Below are 23,595 nucleotides of genomic sequence, written 5' to 3' on the forward strand. Positions count from 1 at the left end.
AACCCTTAGGGATTACATGCTCAACCACCCTCCCTGTGTCTCATCTTGTAACCTGTGACCACTCTGAAAATTGACCAGTCACGTGACCTTTGCATCATCTCTTTAGATCCCTAAGGGTACTACAGGTTTAATGAAATTATCATCAAACTTCAACTTGGTAAGTATTGTTTAAGTTTCCAGTTTCATATGACATTAATTTCTTTTATATCTCTTGATGTGAATGATGATTGGAAAACGACATTACACATGGATGAGTTGAAGCTACATGAAACAGTGTATCCCCTAGGGGTGCAAGACTGAGAGTCAAAAATCACCTTGGTGTCAAAACGGGGTCAGACTGAGTTAAAAACAAACTTTGATATCAAAACTGGGGGTCAAATTAAAAATGTGGGGGTCTCTGAAGTGCAGATGAGGGTAAAGGGAAACTGATGAAATAAACAGCTGTTTTGTTTATGTCTTCTCAACTGGCCAAAGTGGCAGCTAAGATGTGATGATGTTGGCAAATTTGAGGCTTTGCTGTTCCACCTTCAGACTTCACCTCCATCACCTGGCAAGGTTATTAATCAACTTTCTATCTTCCTTGAAGAATTTCAGCAAAAAGTGAGCCAGATGAGTGTATGTGCCTTAATAGGTCACAATCACACGTGTTGAGGTCCCGTATTCACATTTTGGGTCATTGCTGTGCAACAAGAAGAGTATAATGTTCAGTTGAACCATTTTTTTCTGTAGACACATCTTTCAGAAATCACTTTGGTTTATTTAGAACATTTAGATTTAGCATTTAAATGAAACAAATGAATGCTTATTGTAGAAATACCATAAAAACCGATTTATTAGCAATATGCCATGGTACATGTACCAATAGGTGCTGTACCACAGTATACTAATATACCAGTAAAACAACACATCTGTTTTAGGTACTGTTCTAGATATTACCATATTTTCAGGCAGTGTGTTCTTTAAATGAAAACAAAATGTTCTTGAACAATTGTTGGGGTTTTAATGAAGGTTTAACTTTTGAAAACAGAAGACAGCTTTTATCCATTATGGTAGAAGTAGGCCACTAGGATTGAAATTTCAGAGTCAAGGGATAATTGAAATTTTGGTTGCATTCAAGTATATACAGAACAGAGTATTCTGGCTCATGCCAGCCTTGCATTTTGTTTTGGTCTGTCAAAGTTTTAGGGTTACCTGGGCAAATAAACTTACGGTATGGTTTTACATCATGTATGTATTATTTCTCATCTGTCACCTATCAGCCACAGTTGTTTTCAAATTTATCAGAAACCACTGGCAATTCAACAAATATTGGCAGAGCATACACCTTTGTGAGTCCTTAATATTCGTATGACCCAGCAGCAAGAACACATAATGTTACAAAAACAGACATACCGTACATTTAAGGGCAGTGTTTTTCTCCATGGCACAGTTTAATACAATTCAAACGAATTTGATTTTAAAATTTGCCCTGGCATCAAGGTCTGCCAATTGTAACAAATATGTCCTCCATTTCTAAAAATGAAGAATAAAATTTAACTGACTTAAATGCACTAATGACTCTACAGAATTAGATAAGTATCATACTAATTTATTTGACTGTTTGGTGAATGACCTACTTTTTTTTCTCAAAATTGTTAGAAGCTGTGCAACATGTGTATATACCTGTAACCCTATAATGTTATGTGATATTGTGGAATTCAAGTTTAACTGTCAGTTTCTGTGAATTAACCAACTCCTTGATACAATTGCAGAGCTTAACAATTGTGGAGGTGCTAGATAACGTGAAATATTCACTTTTTTATTGACTAAAATAGAACATAAGAAAAGTTTTAACAGGTTTCTAAACCAATTCTTGTGGAGTGGATCAGACCAGATAATTGCAATCTTTAGATGTTGCCAAAAAGGAACAGTTGTGTTGGACATAGATCCTTGATTACATACAACAGTTGTGTTGGACAAAGATCCTTGATTACATACAACAGTTGTGTTGGACAAAGATCCTTGATTACATACAACAGATTACAGTGCCAAATCATGACAGATCTCAGCAAACTACTGTTTCTAAAGGGTGAGTTAAGTACTATATTTATATGCGTATAATGCACTCCCAGCCATAAACTGTGAAGAACCATTATCTATTTTTGCATGATGTCCCGACAGATTCAGTAGGGTCTGTAGTGTTCATCTTACTTAAGGTTAACAATGCTGGCCCAGGCCCACTAGTTTATGCAGCAGTTAATCCGGATGGTTTTCTTTTGGGTTTTTTTTTGTTTTTTTCCCATTGCATTGTATCCATGGATTATTGCAGCGATTTTTCCTGATGACCTTTTTGAAATTTGACCAGAAAAAGGTATTAGCTGAAATACCTGATGTGGTAGATCATAATCTATTATCGAATTCAACAGCAGGATGTATAAGGTTCTTTTACCCTAAACAGCAAGAATTTGTGACAGCTGGTTCGATATAGAACCTTTTATAAGTTTTAAAAGATTATACAAGTAACACTTTGTTTGGCGCTAAATAGCCTAAAAGTGCTGATGCGCCGTTAAAAAACAAACAATCAATCAATCAATCAGTTAGGTTCTGCAGTTGTTAAATGAACCATATACCTGAATTAAAACCAATTCTGAATGCGTGCATGTGCACACACACACACACACACACACACACACACACATTCTAATATTTAGTGTACATGCAAAGGCTACATGTTATCTGCCTTTCTACTGGCAGTTACTAGTCCAATTTAGTGTATGATCACTTGTAGATTGGATACCAGGTGTGTCAATGAGGTTAATCAAAAGCCATTTCTGTTTTCATGTGTATTACACATTTTTATAGCATAGGCTTCTTTAAAAGACATTTCTGCTCTAGAAATAAGACTTACCTTACAAGTACCCATAACCATTTTCAGTTATATCAAATACTTTTCCATCTGTTCCAAAGCCAGGCTTTCATTTGTTTCATTTGAATACTGTTTCAAAATGTCTAATGTTCTTAACCCAAAAAGATTTCTGGAAGATATGTTTACATAGAAAAAGGTCAAATGTACAATCTGCTTTTTGCACAGTAATGGCATGGTAAATGCATAGTGGAATCATTGTAAACTATACCTTTTTCTTCATTTTCAAACTATTTAATGCTATTTTATTTCAATCGTCATGAAAGTTTTAGTTTATTTGATTGTCAGTGATTAAAAAAACAGTCATCACTATCAGTGCTATTCATTATAAATTTATACGGGAACATTGCCATGCAAAATGCAGCATTGACAGTTGTGAAATGCAGCACTGACAATTAACATTGGCATGCAAAATGCAGCACTGACAATTAACATTGGCATGCGAAATGCAGCATTGACAATTAACATTGGCATGCAAAATTCAGCATTGACAATTAATAGTTGCTGATTCTTAAGTTACTTTATCAATAAAATCATGAATTCTAACAAATATTTTCAGTAGTTAAGTGGTTTGTTATAAATATTTTATTTCAAGTTTTTTTTCCCCGAATTGTTAAAAGTGTAAATTTGTAATGTGAAATAGAATAACAGCATACAAAGTGGAATCATGTCTGTGAACGTGAGATCAGTTTGCCAATCGAAATCCTAGAACAAGTAATGCTTTCAGTTATTTGTAGGAATTAAGTCTACAACATTATTAACAATTTATCTACTGTAAGCAGAATAATAAAACTAACTACAGACATAATTACATTTTGTATACTGACATTTTTTAATAGCTAGTATTTTTTAATATTTAATTTAAGTAATATGTTAACTTATCTACAAGTTTTTTTTTCCTGGAATTTAATGAAAATGGGAATTATGATAACAATTAACATATGAGTCATTTACATTTTGCACAGAAAATCCTTAAAATCTATATATAATATGATGATGGGACACAATGGTTTAAACATTTCTTATCAGAGTAAATGAAAATTATTGCAAGTTATGCTCAATAATTTTGAATTGAAGTATTATTTGAATTGAAGGGTTATTTTGAAGATGCATTATAAAAGGGAATTATCATAATTCATTTTTACATTATAAAAGGGAATTATCATAATTTATTTGTACATTATAAAAGAGAATTATCAGATTTTCAGTTTTACATTAAAACAAATTTCATTTCACATCATTTTGTAAAAGAACTACTTTGTGCATTTAAGACCTGCCTTTTAGATGTTCTTATTCTGTTTAGTTCATTGTTAGACCCTTTGCATTTGTGAACTTTATTGTCTTCCCCAAATTCAAAGTGACCACTCTGGTGGCCTAGTGGTTAGAGCGTCCATTTCGGATGCAGGAGGTCGTAGGTTTGATCCCCTGCCGAGTCATATCAAAGACTTACAAAAATGGTACTAACAGCTGCCTCGCTTGGCACTCAGCATTATGAGGTTAGTATTAGTACTGGGCAGCCTCATGTCAGGATCATGTGACTGGGTGGGACATCATGCTACATGTCTGCAGCATAATGCCCCAGTGCTAGGCATCACTATAAACTGCCACACTGCAAACATTGTAGTGATATGACAGAAATATTGTTAAAGCTACCTTAAAAATCGAAATATCACACACACAAATTTGATTCTGTTTTTTGTTATTTAGCTGGATATTTTGACATAAAAATCAGTGTTTTATACATGCATATATGAGTTTTTTTACATGTACAATAAAGGCCACAATATAATATTAAGCTCTCATCAGTGAGTGCCTTGTTGTAGAATTTCAAGATTTTGTGAGATAACCTGGAATCATTATTTTGAAGTGTTGCAAAACTGGACTATTGGGATAAGGATAAACCCTCTCAACATCGGGGTCAAAAAGGCGACGGATACTATGACTGAAAAAACAAATATGGTTTCTGTTAAGTAACTTGTTCTACACCATCTACTGTCACCAGATATCATGAATGACTTGCATTTGTAGTACAGCAGAAGTCTTAAGGTCAAAGGTCAAGGTCAATGTGACTTCAAAGTAGAAAAATAGTTTCTGAACAAAAACTTGAGTTCCCAACCATGTACAGTTACCATATATGGTTGATAGCTTGCACTTCACCAAAGTTTGTGGAGAACATGCAGTTAAGTTATGGAAGAGACATCATGGTTTTGGGGGTCAAAATAAATAAATTAGTGTCATTGTGACTTGAATAGAAAGGATTTTAAAAGATAACTTTTATTTTAGAGCAAGTTCTTTGACCAGTATTTTGTGGCTGGCTTGCACTTCAGGTGCAGTGCAGTATGAAACCATTTGAGTCTAAAAGTGACAGGTCACAGTCATGGTAGGTCTTATCAGAAAAGTAAGGGTTTTTTACCGTAACTTTAGTTCAAGACTGCATACTTTGATCAAAGGTCATTGAGACCCATAAGACAATGTCCTGACAACTATGCACTACTGATGCTTTCATAAAGGACTTTTAAATATGTGGTGCATGTATAATATTCTCTTTACAGTATTCTTCTTTGACTTTATTGTTGTTTTATATATAAAGCATTTGGGAATACCTAAACTTACTATGCACGATATGGCCAGGATTGTACTGATGTGTCATTGAACCACATACATACATATTGTCTTTCAACCACTCCGTTTCTGCTACCAATCTTAAATTTATATGGAATACAAAATAAAGGGATTTAGTGATTGTTTCAAATCAGCGTATTTGCAGCATTTGCCCTGTGATAGACTCCCTAGAGAGTCAGCTTAGTTATTGTAGCCTGAGAATTAATGCATTTCAGAGACAGCTGATAAAATAAGATTTCTGTACGACACAACTTCCAAATCGGAACTATTTTACTCATTATATATGGTTCAGAATGCAAGCATGGTACAAGGGTCTTGGCCAATGTATTCAAAGGGTTAATACCTGTTCCTACCATTGAACCATTCAATATAGGTGCTACTGAGGTTATTTTGCAAATCTTACTATTGCTCAGAAATATCAAAGATGGTTTCAACACTCATCAATTTAAAAAATTCTTGAATTATTGGAAATTCTTTTGGGCTAGTATATCATTCGTATCTTTGAGGGACTCTTGTATGCTACCTAGTTTTTGCAAGGCATTGTCTGTGTGTGTGTGTGTATGATTGGGATTTATAACAGCTTTAAAAACATTTCAGTGATATTGCTACAATGTCTGCAGTTTGGCAGTTTATTGTGATGTCTAGCACTGGGTCATCTTGCCGCAGACATGTAGCATGATATCCCACCCAGTCACATTATCCTGACACCAGGCCGACCAGTCCTAACACTGACCTTTTAATGCCGAGCACCTAGGGAGGCAGATGTTAGTACCATTTTTATAAGTCTTTGGTATGACTCGGCTGGGGTTCGAACATGCGATCTCCCACATTCGAGGTGGATGCTATAACCACTAGGCCATGGGAGCAGTCGCTACAGACTACACACAAGTATTGTAGAAATGAAAATGTTGTAAGCAATCATCTATTTGTGGAGGCCATTTTTCTTCATGCTCAGATATGATTATTAAGAAAAGTTTTACTGTACTGAAGTACAGTCTCACAGGTCATGTAGGCATTCAGTACTATTTCAATAATGGGTAAAATTTTCAAGAATATAACTATACCTACCTTTAAATGGCGATTATTGACTTTATTTAAATTCTCATGCAGCCATATTACTTGAAAGGTCATTGTATATATGCTTCAACAAATACATACCTCACAATCAGTTTTAAAATATAGCATGAACCAGTACAAACCAGACTAAATGTCTCATGGTGTTATGTCACAATGAGAGCAGCGTAAAATTGTTTTGAAACACACTACCCCTGTCATTTGTTATGACAGACTAGATGGCCTCTTCTCTTGACTCACTGTAGTACCCGGACACCATAGTAAAAGTCCACGGTGATTAGTACTTTTCCTCGAAAATGTTTTTTATGACATTTAAGGCACGGAGCATTCACAGTCAAGACTAATAAGTTATTGGTTAAACTATATTAATAATACATTTTTGAGCAACAGTTAATGCCCCTACATGACAACGTTTACATTTATTATTTTTGCAAGATATTAGTGATTCTTAAGGATATACTTTAACCCATACTGCTGTATGTAGAATGAGCTTTTTGTATTATTTGAATCAGGGATAAACATTTAGTACCAGGCTTTATGACCACAGTCTGTCAGTACATTGAGCATTAATAGTATACTATGTGGTTCAGTTAATTAAGTTTCCTGGATACAAATGGCATGGGCAGGGTCACTAATAGTGTGTAGGGTAGAATGGCTTTTGTTAGCAATTTATATCTTAATTTGATGCAATATGAGGTTATGTAATGCCAGTAACAGCTTCCATCTCTCCAAGAAACACTGGCTGATAGCAAGTGGCAGGAGGAGAAATACAAAGCAGATACAGTGTGCAAGATTAGGGGCTTCGCATGTACTTTGGGGGAAAAGTTCCGGTTATTTAGTGCTGTGGCAAATGGAGCAAAGTGCCTTACCCACATGATGGTAACGGACTGATCAAACCCACACTCATTTGGTTGTGAATCTGGCATGAAAATCACTGAGTGGCCATGTTTCTTGCTGCCAGCAGTTGATTCTTATGACATGGAGTTAAGAATGCATTGGGGATAGAAGAAAGGAAATGGATGATGATTCCATATCATTTTCCTAGAGTTTCAGCTAAAGGCATGATAACCTAAGAATATGATTTAGCCATAATCCCAGAAATGAAGATGCAATTATGAAAATACAGTACTCCATCACTTTAAGGCTCTTTATTATTACACGATTCTTGCCACAAAGCCCTTCATTATTACATGATTCTTCCTACAAAGCCCTTCATTATACATGTAGCATGATTCTTGCTACAAAGCCCTTCATTATTACATGATTCTTGCTACAAAGCCCTTCATTATAACATGATTCTTGCTACAAAGCCATTCATTATTGCATGATTCTTCCTACAAAGCCCTTCATTATTGCATGATTCTTCCTACAAAGCCCTTCATTATTAGACGATTCTTGCGACAAAACCCTTCATTATACATGTAGCATGATTCTTGCTACAAAGCCCTTCATTATTACATGATTCTTGCGACAAAACCCTTCATAATAACATGGTTCCTGTTATAAGGCAGGTATAGTCATGCGTCTGATTTCATGAAGTAAAATTATCAGCTGGTTTTACTGTGACTCTCTTAAATAGCATCGGAGAAAATTCCAGTTTAACATTTTGGCCTAAGCTGCCATAATGGGTGGTAACACCAGTGCTGTACAGCCTCCACCCCCCTCAGAGTTTTAAATAGAACTACATGTAATAATACTTAATGAAGTTATGCCTTAAGTTTGATGATTCTCCATGTTTTCCCTTGTGCACAAGCAACACCATTTCTTATCAGTCAGTTCTGTTATTGTTGCTGGATCAGTTAAAGACAGGTCCTTTCAGTTTGATTCTTGGCCACCATTAACTCAGTACAAACCATGTGGGATTAAGAAGCTGTGACTCAGTGGGGCATATCTTACCAATTCTAGGTGATCTTTTACCACAACAGGAAGTTGTTATATGTGATACCTAAACTGTACCAGTCGTTACTAAACCATGTTTTTCTTGTAATAATCCAAGCTATAACTAATCTAAGACTTTAAAAGATTGGTACAAGCTTTATACCAAATATATGTGGTTATTCTCAAACTCTTTGATATCAAATAATATTGAGTACATTCACTATTTTCATATATCAAATAGCCATTGATGGAGTAGGTGCACTTTTTTCATTTTAAGTTGAAAACAATACTACAAACTAAAATTACTACATTTATCAGATTACTAATAGTAAATTGCACAAAACAAGTTTTTTGTGTTGAGAGTGGTGCTTTCCTTCCTCCTCCACCTCCTTCACAGTGTTATACTTGAATTGCAATGATTCTGTTTATATGCTTGTGATGGATGTGACTGTTACGTGTTGTAATCATCTGGAATACATTTAGGAATTCAGGTATCAGACAAAACACATGGATTGTATGAAGTTACTTGACTCCTATTATAATACTGAAGTTGAATTTGATACCTCTTCAGAGAAAAGCTCTCTGCCATATGGAGGCCTTAGGCATCATCCATCACTGCTCTTTCATCAGTTTTGGACCAAGGAAAGGCTCCAGAAAACCAAATATATGTGTCAAATTAATTTAGTTGAACTTTGAAAGATTACAGTTCTAATTTAGTAAGAAAAATAAAAACATAATTGCAATTATTCAATAAGAAAAAAATGAATGGATTAAAACTAAGTCTTCCACACCTATACTTTGAAATGAGCTGACATTGGAGGTGCCGCAGAATGTATGACCAAATATATGCGGTGATTCTCAAACAGTTTGATATCAAATATCATTGAGGAGAACATGTACTATTTTCATACATCAAATAGCCGCTGGTGGAGTAAATGTACTTTTTTCAATTTAAATTGAAAACAAAACTATACAATAAATCTACACCTTATTTTTAATGTCTGCAAAATCTCATCGAACGTTGTTATCTTTTATAATACAATATTTCTGCGCTGTTGTTTAAAAAACCAATTGTCTTGTATCCGAGGATCACACTAAATAAAGTTTTAAATTTATTACCTTCATTCAAAAAGCAACCGACATAATCTTTATTAAATAGGGGGAGGGGGAGGGGGAGGAGGTAGCATTATGCATTATAATTATAATTTAATTTTGTTTACATTAGGTTGTTGCTTTTCATACATAAAATTATTTCTAAATCCACAGTTACCAAAATGATATAGAAGTGGTGAGATGGGTTTATCATGGAGGCAATATGATTAGCAAGCAAGCCTGCTACAGCGACCATACATGACTGGTAGTCACTCATAAAAAAAGATCAAATATATAAAGTTCCATTTGGACATAATATGTAACTCTTTTCCCAAAATGAGAAGTTGTTTTTGCTGTAAAAATGGCACTTACTGTATTTTAAAAAAAACATTTACCAACATGTACAAAATATGACAGTATTCTGGAATGTTTTTAAATAATAACCAGAAAGTATATCTTGTAAATGGAGGTGCAGTTTTGCAGTTTGCAGCCATTAGTGTAAAACCTTGATGACTGTTATATATACACGATTTCACAGCCTTTAGTGTAAAACCTGGACATTATGTGTGTTTTATATACATGATTTGACAGTCTATAATGTAATGCCTTGACATTATATGATTTTTATATACATTAATTCACAGCCTTTACTGTAAAACCTGGACATTATGTGTGTTTTATATACATGATTTGACAGTCTATAATGTAATGCCTTGACATTATATGATTTTTATACACATTAATTCACAGCCTTTACTGTAAAACCTGGACATTATGTGTGTTTTATACACATGATTTGACAGTCTACAATGTAATGCCTTGACATTATATGATTTTTATATACATAACTTCACAACCTTTACTGTAAAACCTGGACATTATGCGTGTTTTATACACATGATTTGACAGTCTATACTGTAAAGCCTTGACATTATATGATTTTTATATACATTAATTCACAGCCTTTACTGTAAAACCTGGACATTATCTGTTTACATAATTTGACAGGAACTAGGAGAAGCACTGTTTAGTGCTCTTTTATCAAAATTTAATTTTAAATATAAAAATAAGCTCTTTTTTGATTATTGTAAATGTACACAATTGTTTTTATATTAGACCACTGAAATGTTGTGTAAATATGTTGATGTTCAAGTTGTATATGGAAAAACACCATTACCACTTCCTTACTGTCTTAGCTAGGCAAACAGTGACTGATAGAAAACTGCCCTAATAATGTGCCTTAGATAACTGCCTGATAAAATGCCTTAGATAACTGCCCTAATAAAGTGCCATAGATAACTGCCCTAATAAAGTGCCTTAGATAACTGCCCTAATAAAGTGCCTTAGATAACTGCCCCAATAAAGTGCCTTAGATAACTGCCCTAATAAAGTGCCTTAGTTAACTGCCCTAATAAAGTGCCTTAGATAACTGCCCTAATAAAGTGCCTTAGATAACTGCCCCAATAAAGTGCCTTAGATAACTGCCCTAATAAAGTGCCTTAGATAACTGCCCTAATAAAGTGCCTTAGATAACTGCCCCAATAAAGTGCCTTAGATAACTGCCCTAATAAAGTGCCTTAGATAACTGCCCTAATAAAGTGCCTTAGGTAACTGCCCTAATAAAGTGCCATAGATAACTGCCCTAATAAAGTGCCATAGATAACTGCCCTAATAAAGTGCCATAGATAACTGCCCTAATAAAGTGCCTTAGATAACTGCCCTAATAAAGTGCCATAGATAACTGCCCTAATAAAGTGCCTTAGGTAACTGCCCTAATAAAGTGCCTTAGATAACTGCCCTAATAAAGTGCCTTAGATAACTGCCCTAATAAAGTGCCATAGATAACTGCCCTAATAAAGTGTCCTAGATAACTGCCCTAATAAAGTGCCGTAACAATTCTGCTTGATCAGCATCATCCTGACATCATTGAGATATTTGGTTGTAAATCATTTTCTTGTATAATATTTTATAGTGATTTGACATTTGAGGTTGTAGTTTAAGCTGGATATTAATTTTGTGAATTTGTCATTACAGATCCAATACCAAGGGCAAGAGAGGTGGAGGTTTTAAATTTATTATTACAGCATATAGTGATGGTAAGTATTGGATTTCTTTCATTGCTGAATGTAAAATCATGACCAAAAAACCCTTATTGCATGTCAGTTGAATTCAAATTGATGCCTAGTTTCTGCAGAATCAATGAAGTCGATGTAAATTGCTGTCTGAATTGGTAAAGAATGGCAACAAGTAAACAAATGTTTAGAAAATAAAAAGGAAAGAATTTGCTGAAATAGTTTTCCTTGAATATTCCAAGTTCAAACTATCTTTATAGTTGTGAAATTGATCATTCCATTCATATTTTTAAATGTTTTCAACTCAGTATCACATAGAAACCAAAGATAATAGTTCCTTAGCCTCATCATGAAGAATGTGTTCCAAGGACAGCTTAAATGAGATATGTGTTCCAACCACCACTTAAACGAGATATGTGTTCCAACCACCACTTAAACGAGATATGTGTTCCGACCACCACTTAAACGAGATACCTGTTCCAACCACCACTTAAAGGAGATATGTGTGCCAACTACCACTTAAATGAGTGTTCCAATGAGCACTTAAATGAGATATGTGTTCCAGCAACTACTTAAATGAGATAAGTGTTCCAACAACCACTTAAATGAGATGTGTTCTAAACACCACTTAAATGAGATGTGTTCCAGCCACCACTTAAATGAGATATGTGTTCCAATGATAACTAAATTCACATGTTCCAACTACCACTTAAATGAGATATGTGTTCCAATGACCAATTAAATGAGATATGTGTTCCAACTACCACTTAAATGAGTGTTCCAATGACCACTTAAATGAGATATGTGTTCCAGCAACCACTTAAATGAGATAAATGTTCCAACAACCACTTAAATGAGATGTGTTCTAAACACCACTTAAATGAGATGTGTTCCAGCCACCACTTAAATGAGATACATGTTCCAATGATAAACTAAATTCACATGTTCCAGCCACCACTTAAATGAGATACGTGTTCCAGCCTCCATGTAAATGAGATTCATGTTCCAACCAACACTTAAATGAGATAAGTGTTCCAACCACCATTTAAATGAGATATGTGTTCCAGCCACCATGTGAATGAGATTCATGTTCCAATGACCACTTAAACAAGATACTTGTTCCAGCCACCATGTAAATGAGATTCATGTTCCAACCAGCACTTAAATGAGATAAGTGTTCCAACCACCATTTAAATGAGATATGTGTTCCAGCCACCATGTGAATGAGATTCATGTTCCAATGACCACTTAAACAAGATACTTGTTCCAGCCACCATGTAAATGAGATTTATGTTCCAACCACCACTTAAATGAGAGATGTCTTCTAATCACCACTTGAATGAGATGTGTTTCAACCACTACTTAAATGAAATATGTTTTCTAACCACCACTTAAATGAAATGTGCTTTAATCAACACTTAAATGAGACCACATGTTAAAAATATTAATGTCATTTATATTTTTCTTTTCAAAGCAGAAAATTTATTCTCACAAATTAGACAATATTCCAAAAGACCATTCCGCCCCATCAGATTAGAAAGCGTACCATTGGACAAGGTTATTTATAGTTGTTATCAAAATATAAACCATTTGATTTCATTGAAGCATTATACTATATTTCACAGGAGGAGACTTTCTCTCTCTCTACAATTTTCAAAAATAAAAGTATGTAGTACAAAGGCCATTCAGAGTGGCTTATGAAGCAGAAATAAGGTAATTGTAACCTTGCTGGAGTAAATTTTATTCTGTTGCAGAGGGTTGGCTCAACCATTTTTTTCTTCATGGTTTTAATAACTTTGAAATATCCTTAAACTTCAGGGTTGCCTTGAAATTTGCTTGAATTTACCGAAAGTTGATTTTGTCTTCAATAAGTACTTTAATTGTTAATTGTTGAAAAAGTACTTGAATTTATCTAAGGAAAATAAGAAAACTGAACACTGTAAGGATAATTTTCATTTTACATATTATGCAAACAAAATGGGACAAAATTTGATGGATCAAAATAATGACACACAATGCCAGCAGTGAACTGAGTAGTAGCATTTAGTTGGTTTAATTTCCAGAAGAAATAAATACTTTGAAAACTTCTTGAAGTCCTTGAAAATCTCTTTAAAACTCTCCACTGCTGTACAAACCATGTTTTTAATACAGGGATTTTATTTATAAGTTCCTTAAGCAGCGGGTGCATCTGGCTTTTTAGCCTGTGAATTAATGTCTTCAGGATAATCCCACTCACATTGATCACTGGGAGGAAGCACCTCTATTTATGAGTTAAAGAAAAAATGCACAGATCCAGTCTGAATCAGCTGCCTAGGTGTGTCATTTGGAAAGGTTCCATTTCCTTGGCATGAAACTTTGATTAATGTGTTAAAAGTGCTGTTAAAACAAATCAACCAACCAGTCTTTATAGCACATTTAATGATGCATCACTTATTTTATGTATGGACAGTGATTGAGATTTATTTCCATTTATCATTATGACAGAAAAGATCATAAATTTAGGAAATTTGACCAAGATGCAAAGAATAATTTCAGGGAATATAATATTGCCAGCATTTTGCGAAGTAAAGAGCTTTATTGAGATTTAAAACACGAATCTTCACCTGATAAATACAACTCAAACTGTTACTTATCCAATCAGGATCGAGGTTTATTTTACCACCAAAATTAACATATGCCTTTTGAGATTTGGGAAATTACTTACGTTTCGTGCTTTCCTTAATAAACTGATCTCTGCAACATTTCACCATATGACAATTTTTTCAGCAAGTACAAACACTGTTTCTGCAACCGTTGGCAGCTTAGAACCAAATTAACCTTGCCTTGACCAATTTGCCTGGCCGTTTTCAAATGGACCCTCATAGAGGTTCATCATGCCCAAACCAGGAACATTCTAGTTCAGGTATTGAATTAACATGTCAGCTTAATTGGCTGTGTGTCATCCTGGCCCTGCAGTGCCATAACATCTCATAGTACAAGTCCTAGAGGTCATGTATGCGCATTTACTCATTTGAAATTAAATATAAATTGTTCTTTTAAAATTTAACACTAATTTTCTTTAACTAAAGTTTATTCAGTCCTGATTATTGAATGCTCTGCACCTTAACTGTCACCAAAAAACTTAAGATGAAAATTATCTATTGCTATGGACTTTTACGATGGTGGCCATGTACTGAACTTTGGTCAAAATAAGAGTGTCGAGTAGAATTGTCACAATTGAGGGTAGTACGAATTTGCTTATCAATTTGTGTAGCTTTCATTGTGACATCACAGCACACGACATTCAATCCGGATTGTACTGAATCACACCTTTAGGTTCATTTCGTTCAAAAATGTCTATGTACTTTAACATTGATTTTGCTGTTTGCACCTGTCGGGGCATCTAAATAATGACCTTCAAATGGAATATGGATGAATACAAAACCAAATGAAGTGAATACTTGCCACTTAAAGGTATGTAGAATCAAATTCTAAAAAATGACACCCATTACTGAAACAGTCTGTGTTGAATGCCTACATGACCCATTTGACTTGTTTTATACAAAATTTACACTGTTCCAATATTAACAAAGTTGTCTTGCATCTTGCTGAACGTGTGACAACTCTTGCAGGTCATATTTCTGATCCAATTTTGATCACACTTGGAATATATGCTAATATTGTCAAGATCTTGAAATATTTCAATAATGAGCAAGATTTATGCATATTAACCATGGATTAAATGAATAGTTCACCAACCTTGTGTATTTCTGGTTTAGTCCCATAACAAGAATCTGCACACTGGTGCGAAATGAAATGAGTTTATTAACATGAAAGTATTTAAAGAGCAAGACTTTTGAGGTTCGTAAGCATTATTTCTTTCTTAAATAAGCCTCATATACAGTATAGCAAGAATGCAATGGTTTTAATAATTTACGAGATTTGGATATGTCGTGTGGTAGATTTAGTGCCAGGATCTTTTCATTAGACTGACCTGGGAAAAAAGTCTGTTTTGTTCTGATATCAATGTATTCCTTATCCTGAAAATAAAAGAAGGTATCAGAAGATGGCATCATACAAACCAAAGCAGAGTACTACTACATTTTATGGCTTTTCTAAACTAAATGGCATATTTTGCCATTTTCATAAAATAATCTCCAATTTGAGCTCATTTCATATGAAATTTAAGAAACTTGTGCAATCATTTAAATTTTTCCCATTAAGGCATTGTTGGTATGGATATTTAGCTTGCATGAAATGAAAAATGAGAGACAGTTACATTTTTTATGGCAAGATGCCATTTTCATCTCTTCCATTTATTGGCAAGAAGTGGAAAATGGATTTTTAACAGGAATCAATAGGTATCTGTTACAAAAAAGATAGGTAAACTTTGATATTTTAAAAGCTTCTACTAAATTGCATCTCATTTATTACCCCGTCTCAGTATGTACATGTAATTTGAGAATATAGCTTCAGCTATATTTGTCTGTCTGTATGTGTAAGGTTTTAATTTCCGGAGCATACATGTAACTCTCAAACTTTTTGAGGTATCTCAATATAAGTTGATACATGTCAAGCCAAATTTCATTCAGTATTTTTGTTACCGTGGAAACAAATTACCCGTAAAGTAATAGGGTATTTTTATAAGAAGTCCCTGCATGAGATGAAGAGATGACCCTTATTTCTCCAAATTGGACAAAACTTGTCACATTTAGAAATTTAGAAATTTATAGATGAAAATAGAAGTGATTTAACTGACAATATATAAAGTAAATATGGAATCTTTTATAAGAAGGCTAAGATTAAATAAAAAGAGAATATTTTAAAAAGATTTTAAAAGTAATACAGGGTTATTAAAATAAATTTTTCTGTGTCAAACACACAAAGTTGTATAAAGTTGTATCACGCACAGTAAAACTGATTAAAACACAGCACCACTCTGTGTTCATTTTAAAGTGTTCTCTTGCCTCCATCCTCAAAACCTGGGACTAGCTCAAAATTCAGAGTAGAGAAAATGTTGTGGGGACCAGTGCGCTTAAGGTTTTCTTTGTTTTACCCTAGTCACAGCAGCTCAGTTAATGGCTTCAGGTTTTCCTTTAAGTGAAAGGAATTGAAGGACCCAGAGGAAATCACCATACTTTAATGTTAGACATTATTTGCATGTGTAAGCATTGGGAACAAACTGAGATTTAAGAGGTACAAAGCAGATTTGTAACCACTGAAATCCAGAACCTTTAAGACAAACATTAGGGTCAATATACAAGGTACAGTTTAGGGTAAGGAATACAAGTTTCAAAACCAAGGGATCAAGAATCCATCACATCTACAAATGTGGTATAGGGAAATCGCACACATAGGTCAACATTTGTGCACAGGAACAAGACTTAACCATCATTTCCATTGGAAATACCACACAAGGGTTGGAATTCATGAGCAGGAACAAAACTTTTGCCATCATATTCACTGGAAATCTCACACAAGATCCAGAATTCATGAGAGGTACAAGACTGTGCCATCACATTCACTAGAAATCCCCCACAAGATCCAGAATTCATGGGTGGTAGAAAACTGCGATCAAATTCACTAGAAATCCCACACAAGAGCTGGAATTCATGGGCAGGTACAGGACTTTGCAGTGGTATGCACTTGAAATCCCACACAACTGCCAGAATTCATGGGTAGGTACAAGCCTTTGCAATAGTATGCACTTGAAATCCCACACAGTTGCCAGAATTCATGGGTAGGTACAAGACTTTGCAATAGTATGCACTTGAAATCCCACACAATTGCCAGAATTCATGGGTAGGTACAAGACTTTGCAATAGTATGCACTTGAATTAACAGATAAAGTACAATAAGGTACAATATTTTGAAATCATATCCATTGGAAATCACACACAAACTCTAGAATTCATGGGTAGGTAAAAGACTTTGCTATCATACTCAATGGAAATCATGACAAGCTCCACATTTCATGGGCAGGTACAAGACTTTGCCATCATGTTCACTGGAAATCACACACGTGTCAGAATTTGCGAGTAGAAGCAAGGCTGTGCCATCAGATGCACTGGAAATCCCATCCAGGGATTAGAATTTGTTGATTTTGTCACGTACATCCCACAAATTCTGATCCCAAGGGTGGAATTTCATATCCCACACCAACACATTCACGTATGTTTGAATATTTTTTTCTCATTTCAGTCAGAAATGTGTTGTGTTTGAAGCATAAAGATGGTGAATCCTTATTATTGGTGTAGCTGTAAAAATATTTTATATTGTCTACAACTTTGTATCAGTAGATAAAGCAAACAAAATAAAACTTATAGAACAGAATTTGATGTGCAGAAGAATTTTGTTCATCCTCCACAAAAACTTGGCTTTTGAATGTCAGTAGTGCTAGAAACATTACAGACAGTCATGATGTCGTAAGCATAATGACATAATGTACAATGTGTATGCACTCATATGGATTCACTTGCATGGGATATCCCTTATGACTTTCTCACATGACAAAGCGTGTTTCACATGTTTAGGAAAGAGAGGAACATTTTCCAAAATATCAATGGGTAGGATATTTTATGTTCTTCTGACCCTCACTTCATCTCTTACTGAATGTCATATTTAATTATGGAGGTCATAAAACATTTGAGCATGAGTTTGAGTGATGAACATGGTTTCAGCCAAAAGCTATCCAAAAACTTTAATTGTAACCTTGGTTTCAGCCAGTCAACATAAAGTTATTCCAAAATTTAATTCTAAACTTGGTTTCAGCTATTCAACATAAATTTAACCAAAATATTGAATTCTGAACTTTATTTCAGCCAGTCAAAATGAAGTGACTAAAATGACATCCATTGAAACTGGTTGAGTCGAAAACATCATACTCAGGAGTTTTATGATCTCCAGGCTAGATCTATGCATGTCTAACTCCACAATAACTATCCAGTCTATCAGGCTAGATCTGTGCATGTCTTAAGGCCATATCTAATTCCACCACAAATATCCACTCTATTTGGTGAACAGAGAGGCTGCTTTGATGAGACATGGTGATTAGTGCTTTAATGACTTTTATGTCAACCATCTAGATGGCTGTTTAATGCCAGCTTTACCTGATATCCAGCTCTGAAATGTGAGATCTTCTACTAAGGATTAATGAGGTTTGATGTATATTGGCAAGGTCCACTGCTGAACAAAGTGTTATTTCTTGTCACTATTTATGTCAAACTCCCAGTCTTTATGTCTTTTGTCACAAAGTTAATTTACCTTATTATGATGAAGCATTGGCAGCATATTGGGATTCACCTTTAGTCTTGGAATCCATGTCTGATTTTATTATATATATATATGTATATATATTGGAAGGAATCTAATCAAAATATGGAAGCACTTTGATGTGTGAAAAGCATTTTAACATACATCATTAATGGAAGCATTTTAACATAGATATATAGGCACATCTGTGAAATTGTAGCAGTATGGTATTCTGAAAGGATTCAAGAGTGACTCTATTTATGTGTAGTTGAAATTCAGTATATTTCGTACAGTAAAAGAGCTCCAATATAGGCAGAAATCCAAAGCTACAATTGAAAAATTATATTACTGAGATTTGAAGAGCCCCAATGCAGTAATAGTTCAGGTTTCCATCTTGATTTTAAATGTATTCTGTGAGCCCAGATATAACAGGCACAGGTATCCTTGATTTTTAAATGTAGCCTATGAGCCCTGTAACAGTCATAGGTTTCCTAATTGCTTTTAAGTGTCCCCTAAGAGCCCTGATGTAGAAGTCCAAGATTAAAATGTATCCCATATTTCAGACATTAGTTGGATATCAATATAATAATAATAATAATAATAATGAGGACTTTGTATAGCTCCTAATCTTTAGAAGCTCTAAGCGCTTTACAACATTAGACAACACCTATAAGATAAGAAACATAATAATATTATTACAAAAACAAACAACATGAAATTAGAAAAACATTAAAAAATAAAAAACATGCTGAGAATATTTCAGGTAGGAAACATTATTAGGTCTTTAAGTTTGTTCTTGCAGTCAAAATAAGTGAGTTTTGAGAGCCCTCTTGAATTTGATCACTGTGTCTTTGTGTCTAAGTTCAGTGGGCAATTCATTCCATGTTCCTGGGCCCTGGTATGCAAAAGAACGCTGTCCATATGACTTTGTTTTCATAGTGGGAATAATAAATATACGATTGTCAGAAGAGGAGCATAAGTATCTTGCTGGTGTGTACACATGGGTGAGGTCAGATAGGTATGTTGGACTAGAGTCCGACAGTGAAATGTAGCACAGAGAACAAATTTTGTGTTTGATTCTGGATCAAATGGATAGCCAGTGTAGGGTACAGAGCAGCGGGGAGGTGTGCTCTGATTGTGGTACTCTAAGTATGATCCGAGCTGCTGTGTTTTGAACTTTTTGAAGTTTCTGGGGTAGATATTGAGATGAACCAGACAGAATTGAGTTACAATAGTCCAGTCTTGAAAGTACTAATGAACACACAAATGTTTTAGTGGCATCAACTGAAAGATATTTGTGAATTGAACTGATGCGTCTCAGCTCAAGATATGCAGCCTTGCATATGTTCATGACATGTTGGTGCAGTGTGAGAGTACTGTCCAGAGTAACACCTAGGTTTCGTACTGATTGTGTAAATTTAATGTTGGCATTGCTGATATTTATTGTTTGAGGTAAAGGATGTGAATGAGAAAGTCTTTGTGTTGTGATCAGATTGGCCTCAGTTTTATCATCATTCATCTGCAGCTTGTTACAAGTCATCCATGATTTCACATCAGAAATGCACCTCTCTACACCTTGGATGATAGCATCAACTTCAGTTGGGTGGCAGGATTGGTATATTTGGGTGTCAACAGTGTGCAATTGGTGAGACACTGGATGATGATCTATGACACTTGAGAGCGACTGAGTGTACATAATGAAGAGAACAGGTCCAAGAACAGACCCCTGTGGAACACCACAACATAGATCAACTACATGATTTAGTGGCCATATAAAACATCTGAATCAGTGAATGTCATCATACTTTGCACATACGTTATCAATTGATAAATCATGGGCACTAATTGCACCAAATGGTCTTAGAATAGTCTTAGACATGTTGAGGTCAAAAGGTCAAAGGTCAAATTAGGGAGATTCCTTGTACCAGTTGGTATACAATTGCCTTATAGGTGCAAGTGTCAAAGGTTCTGTAGTCGGGGGTGGTGGTGCATTAATTGCACCAATTGGTATGTCATGGAACAGCCTTAGAGTTGCAATGATCGACAGGAAAATTAGCTGCACCAATTTGTTAGACATGGAATAGGCTGAGAGATGCAAGGGTGACAAGGTCAGAGAGAGGGGATGCACATTAATTACATCAATGTTTATTCATGGAACAGCCTTAGAGATGCAAGGGTCAGGTCATGGGGGGGGGCACATTCATTGCAGAAAGAAGAGAAAACAACATGTGAAGCACTACAGTAACCAATCCTTGATGCCAAACTTAAGTAAGATTACCAGTGGTCTTTATGCCGATGATTTGCCAGTTATGACCTTCCATTTTACGCTACACAACAAAACTGATTATTTCACCTATCCATCAATTGTATTTGGTGAGAAACTTTAAATTGTTTGTTTGCTTTTTTTAGTTTCATGCCATTTTTCAGCATGAGACAGGCCATACTTGGCAAAACTACACAATAACTGCCATGTTTTGATAGACTTTTTTTGCTTTTAATTTGGACATTTATTTGGTGGTTCAAAATGGAAAGTGGACCATAACGATAGTAATGCAGCCATTTTTATGATTACTTCAGGTATTTTCTAGTGAGATAAATTATCTCATGATAAAACCCCATCTTTTTTCAGATTATGGAAAATATAAAACGTGTGGGTCCTCTTTTCTGTGTGACAATAAGAAGTGTATAGATGAGGACCTGCTCTGTGACAAAGTGGACCATTGTGGGGATTATTCAGATGAGTCCACTGATGGTCTTGCTCAGTGTGGCAAGGAAGGTAAGTAACAGTACCCTGCATATTTTTTTTGTATTTTTTTTTAACGTCCCTCAGATTTACAGTGAATATTCAATTATCCAAACTTACTCAAAAACTAACTTAACACTAAATGTCAGTCTTCGACGTTTTGTTTTTGGATGCCAAGTAATCTCCATGATGGTACAAAATTGTATAGGATTTAAGAAAGTATGAAAGAACCTAACTGCATAATATCTTGGCATTGCATCTTTTAATAATTCTTTGAGTAATATGGAATTGTGTGAATTTTTTAACATCATGTACCTTAGTATATGTAGAACTTACAGAAGTAAATGTCAGAGATCAACATCATAAGCTACATGTACATATGAGAAAAAAAAACATTTGAATATATGGGAGTCAGGATAATTATGATTTGGTCACACCAAATGTTAGAGCTCTAAATAGGCAGTGTATTTTCATCAGTTTTCAGATAATGGGCTAAAAACAGCAAATTTAATAGCAGAAATAATTTACGTGTTACTTTTGTGTAGCATTCACTTTTTCACATTGAAAAACCTTATCTGTTCAATGTGAATGCATCCTCCTACAGAGTAGTTGTCAATAAGACATGGTCCACTCATCCACCTCCCATGCCCATGTGCAGAAGAGTAATCTTTTTCAAGGATGCCATGTTAATGCATACATGTGACAGAACCAAGATTTCAGACCAATAAATTTAGACATTTTTTAATCAGATTAGCTTTTAAACTTGTAAACATTTTATTAGCATATATTTTAAACTTTTCAAGGGAATTGAAAACAAAACAAGTGCTTTTTTGCCATATCTTCTATTCATACAGATTCTGATTGCAGTGTTATGGTAATAATTATTGAATCTGTACATTGTGAATTAATGAAAAAGGAAGTTTTTTATTTTTGCTTCACTGCAAAGATTTTTTTAAATAAACTCCATCAGCATTTTTAGTTTCCTTCACAAGATCACTGTCTGCTAACCACTGGTGTCATCCACTGTGATTATTACACTCACTTGACAGTCTCTCAGTGGTTTTCTGGTCTAGATCCCCCTTCACAGAATTACTTTGTGCTTTGCAAAGAATGGAGAGTGACCTGTCTGTATCAACATTAGTGTATGACAGGACAACTATACTCAGCCTTCAAAGAAGTTCAAGCTTCAGTTTCCTGTTGCTAGGTTTGTAAGGTTGCTGACTTGTGTCAGATACTTATCCAAGTTATGTTCATGATATGGAAGACGTCTCTGACTTGGACTTGAGATGTATTCCTGAACCTGATCCTTGAGGGCTTCTTTTTCTGCATGCCACAGATTGAAAAATCTGTTTCACCACTGTAAAAAAAAGGAAAATAAAGATTGATTTCACAGAAATAAACAGTGAAAAATATACATGATGTATTTTTGCATTAATGAATAATTTATCCTAACTTTATAATTAATTATCTTGTAATACATTGTTAACTGATATATTTATCTTAGGATTGAACTTAATTTATGTGCATGAAAACTTAAGTAGTTAATGAAATGCACAAAATGCATACCATTACAACCAAATGCAAATTCAGGACATTTATTACTTCCCTGTACACACTTAAACTCTGATTATGCATGCATTGTTGAACTTGTAATATTTCTTTGAAAGAGGTTTCATATCAATGGGAGAAAGCAAATGTTTCAGTATTTTGCCATGAGCGAAATATGTAAGAGCTGTCCTAATACAGTCCTCTTCAAATGTCTTGACAAAATCAAAATACTTAAGTGTGTCTGCCTAAATAACTATTTTAATGGTCAGCCTCTTCATCTGATCTCTTTTCCACCAAAGATCGGTCAGTTTTCATAAAAACCTCAGAAGACATCATGACCTCCTTGCATTCCTTATTACTATAAAAAGTCCCACATTTGGCCTTTATTTCTTTCAAATCCCAACAGTAAGGTAATAGATTAACAGCTTGTTGTG

General features: G+C 34.7%; 1 protein-coding gene across 1 annotated transcript in view; it reads left to right on the plus strand.

Annotated features, from left to right (window-relative positions):
• The window catches only part of LOC149780758 (uncharacterized), a 219,820-nt gene that overhangs the window by 109,233 nt on the left and 86,992 nt on the right, over positions 1-23,595 (plus strand). Inside the window, exons 4-5 of the mRNA XM_089937831.1 lie at positions 11,603-11,664; positions 21,500-21,646. Coding sequence (XP_089793957.1) covers positions 11,603-11,664; positions 21,500-21,646 — 209 coding nt within the window. The remainder of the gene's footprint in view (positions 1-11,602; positions 11,665-21,499; positions 21,647-23,595) is intronic.

This window comes from Sinohyriopsis cumingii, chromosome 16 (genome assembly GCF_028554795.1).
Source record: "Sinohyriopsis cumingii isolate HCF-2022 chromosome 16, ASM2855479v2, whole genome shotgun sequence".
Lineage (NCBI taxonomy): Eukaryota > Metazoa > Mollusca > Bivalvia > Unionida > Unionidae > Sinohyriopsis > Sinohyriopsis cumingii.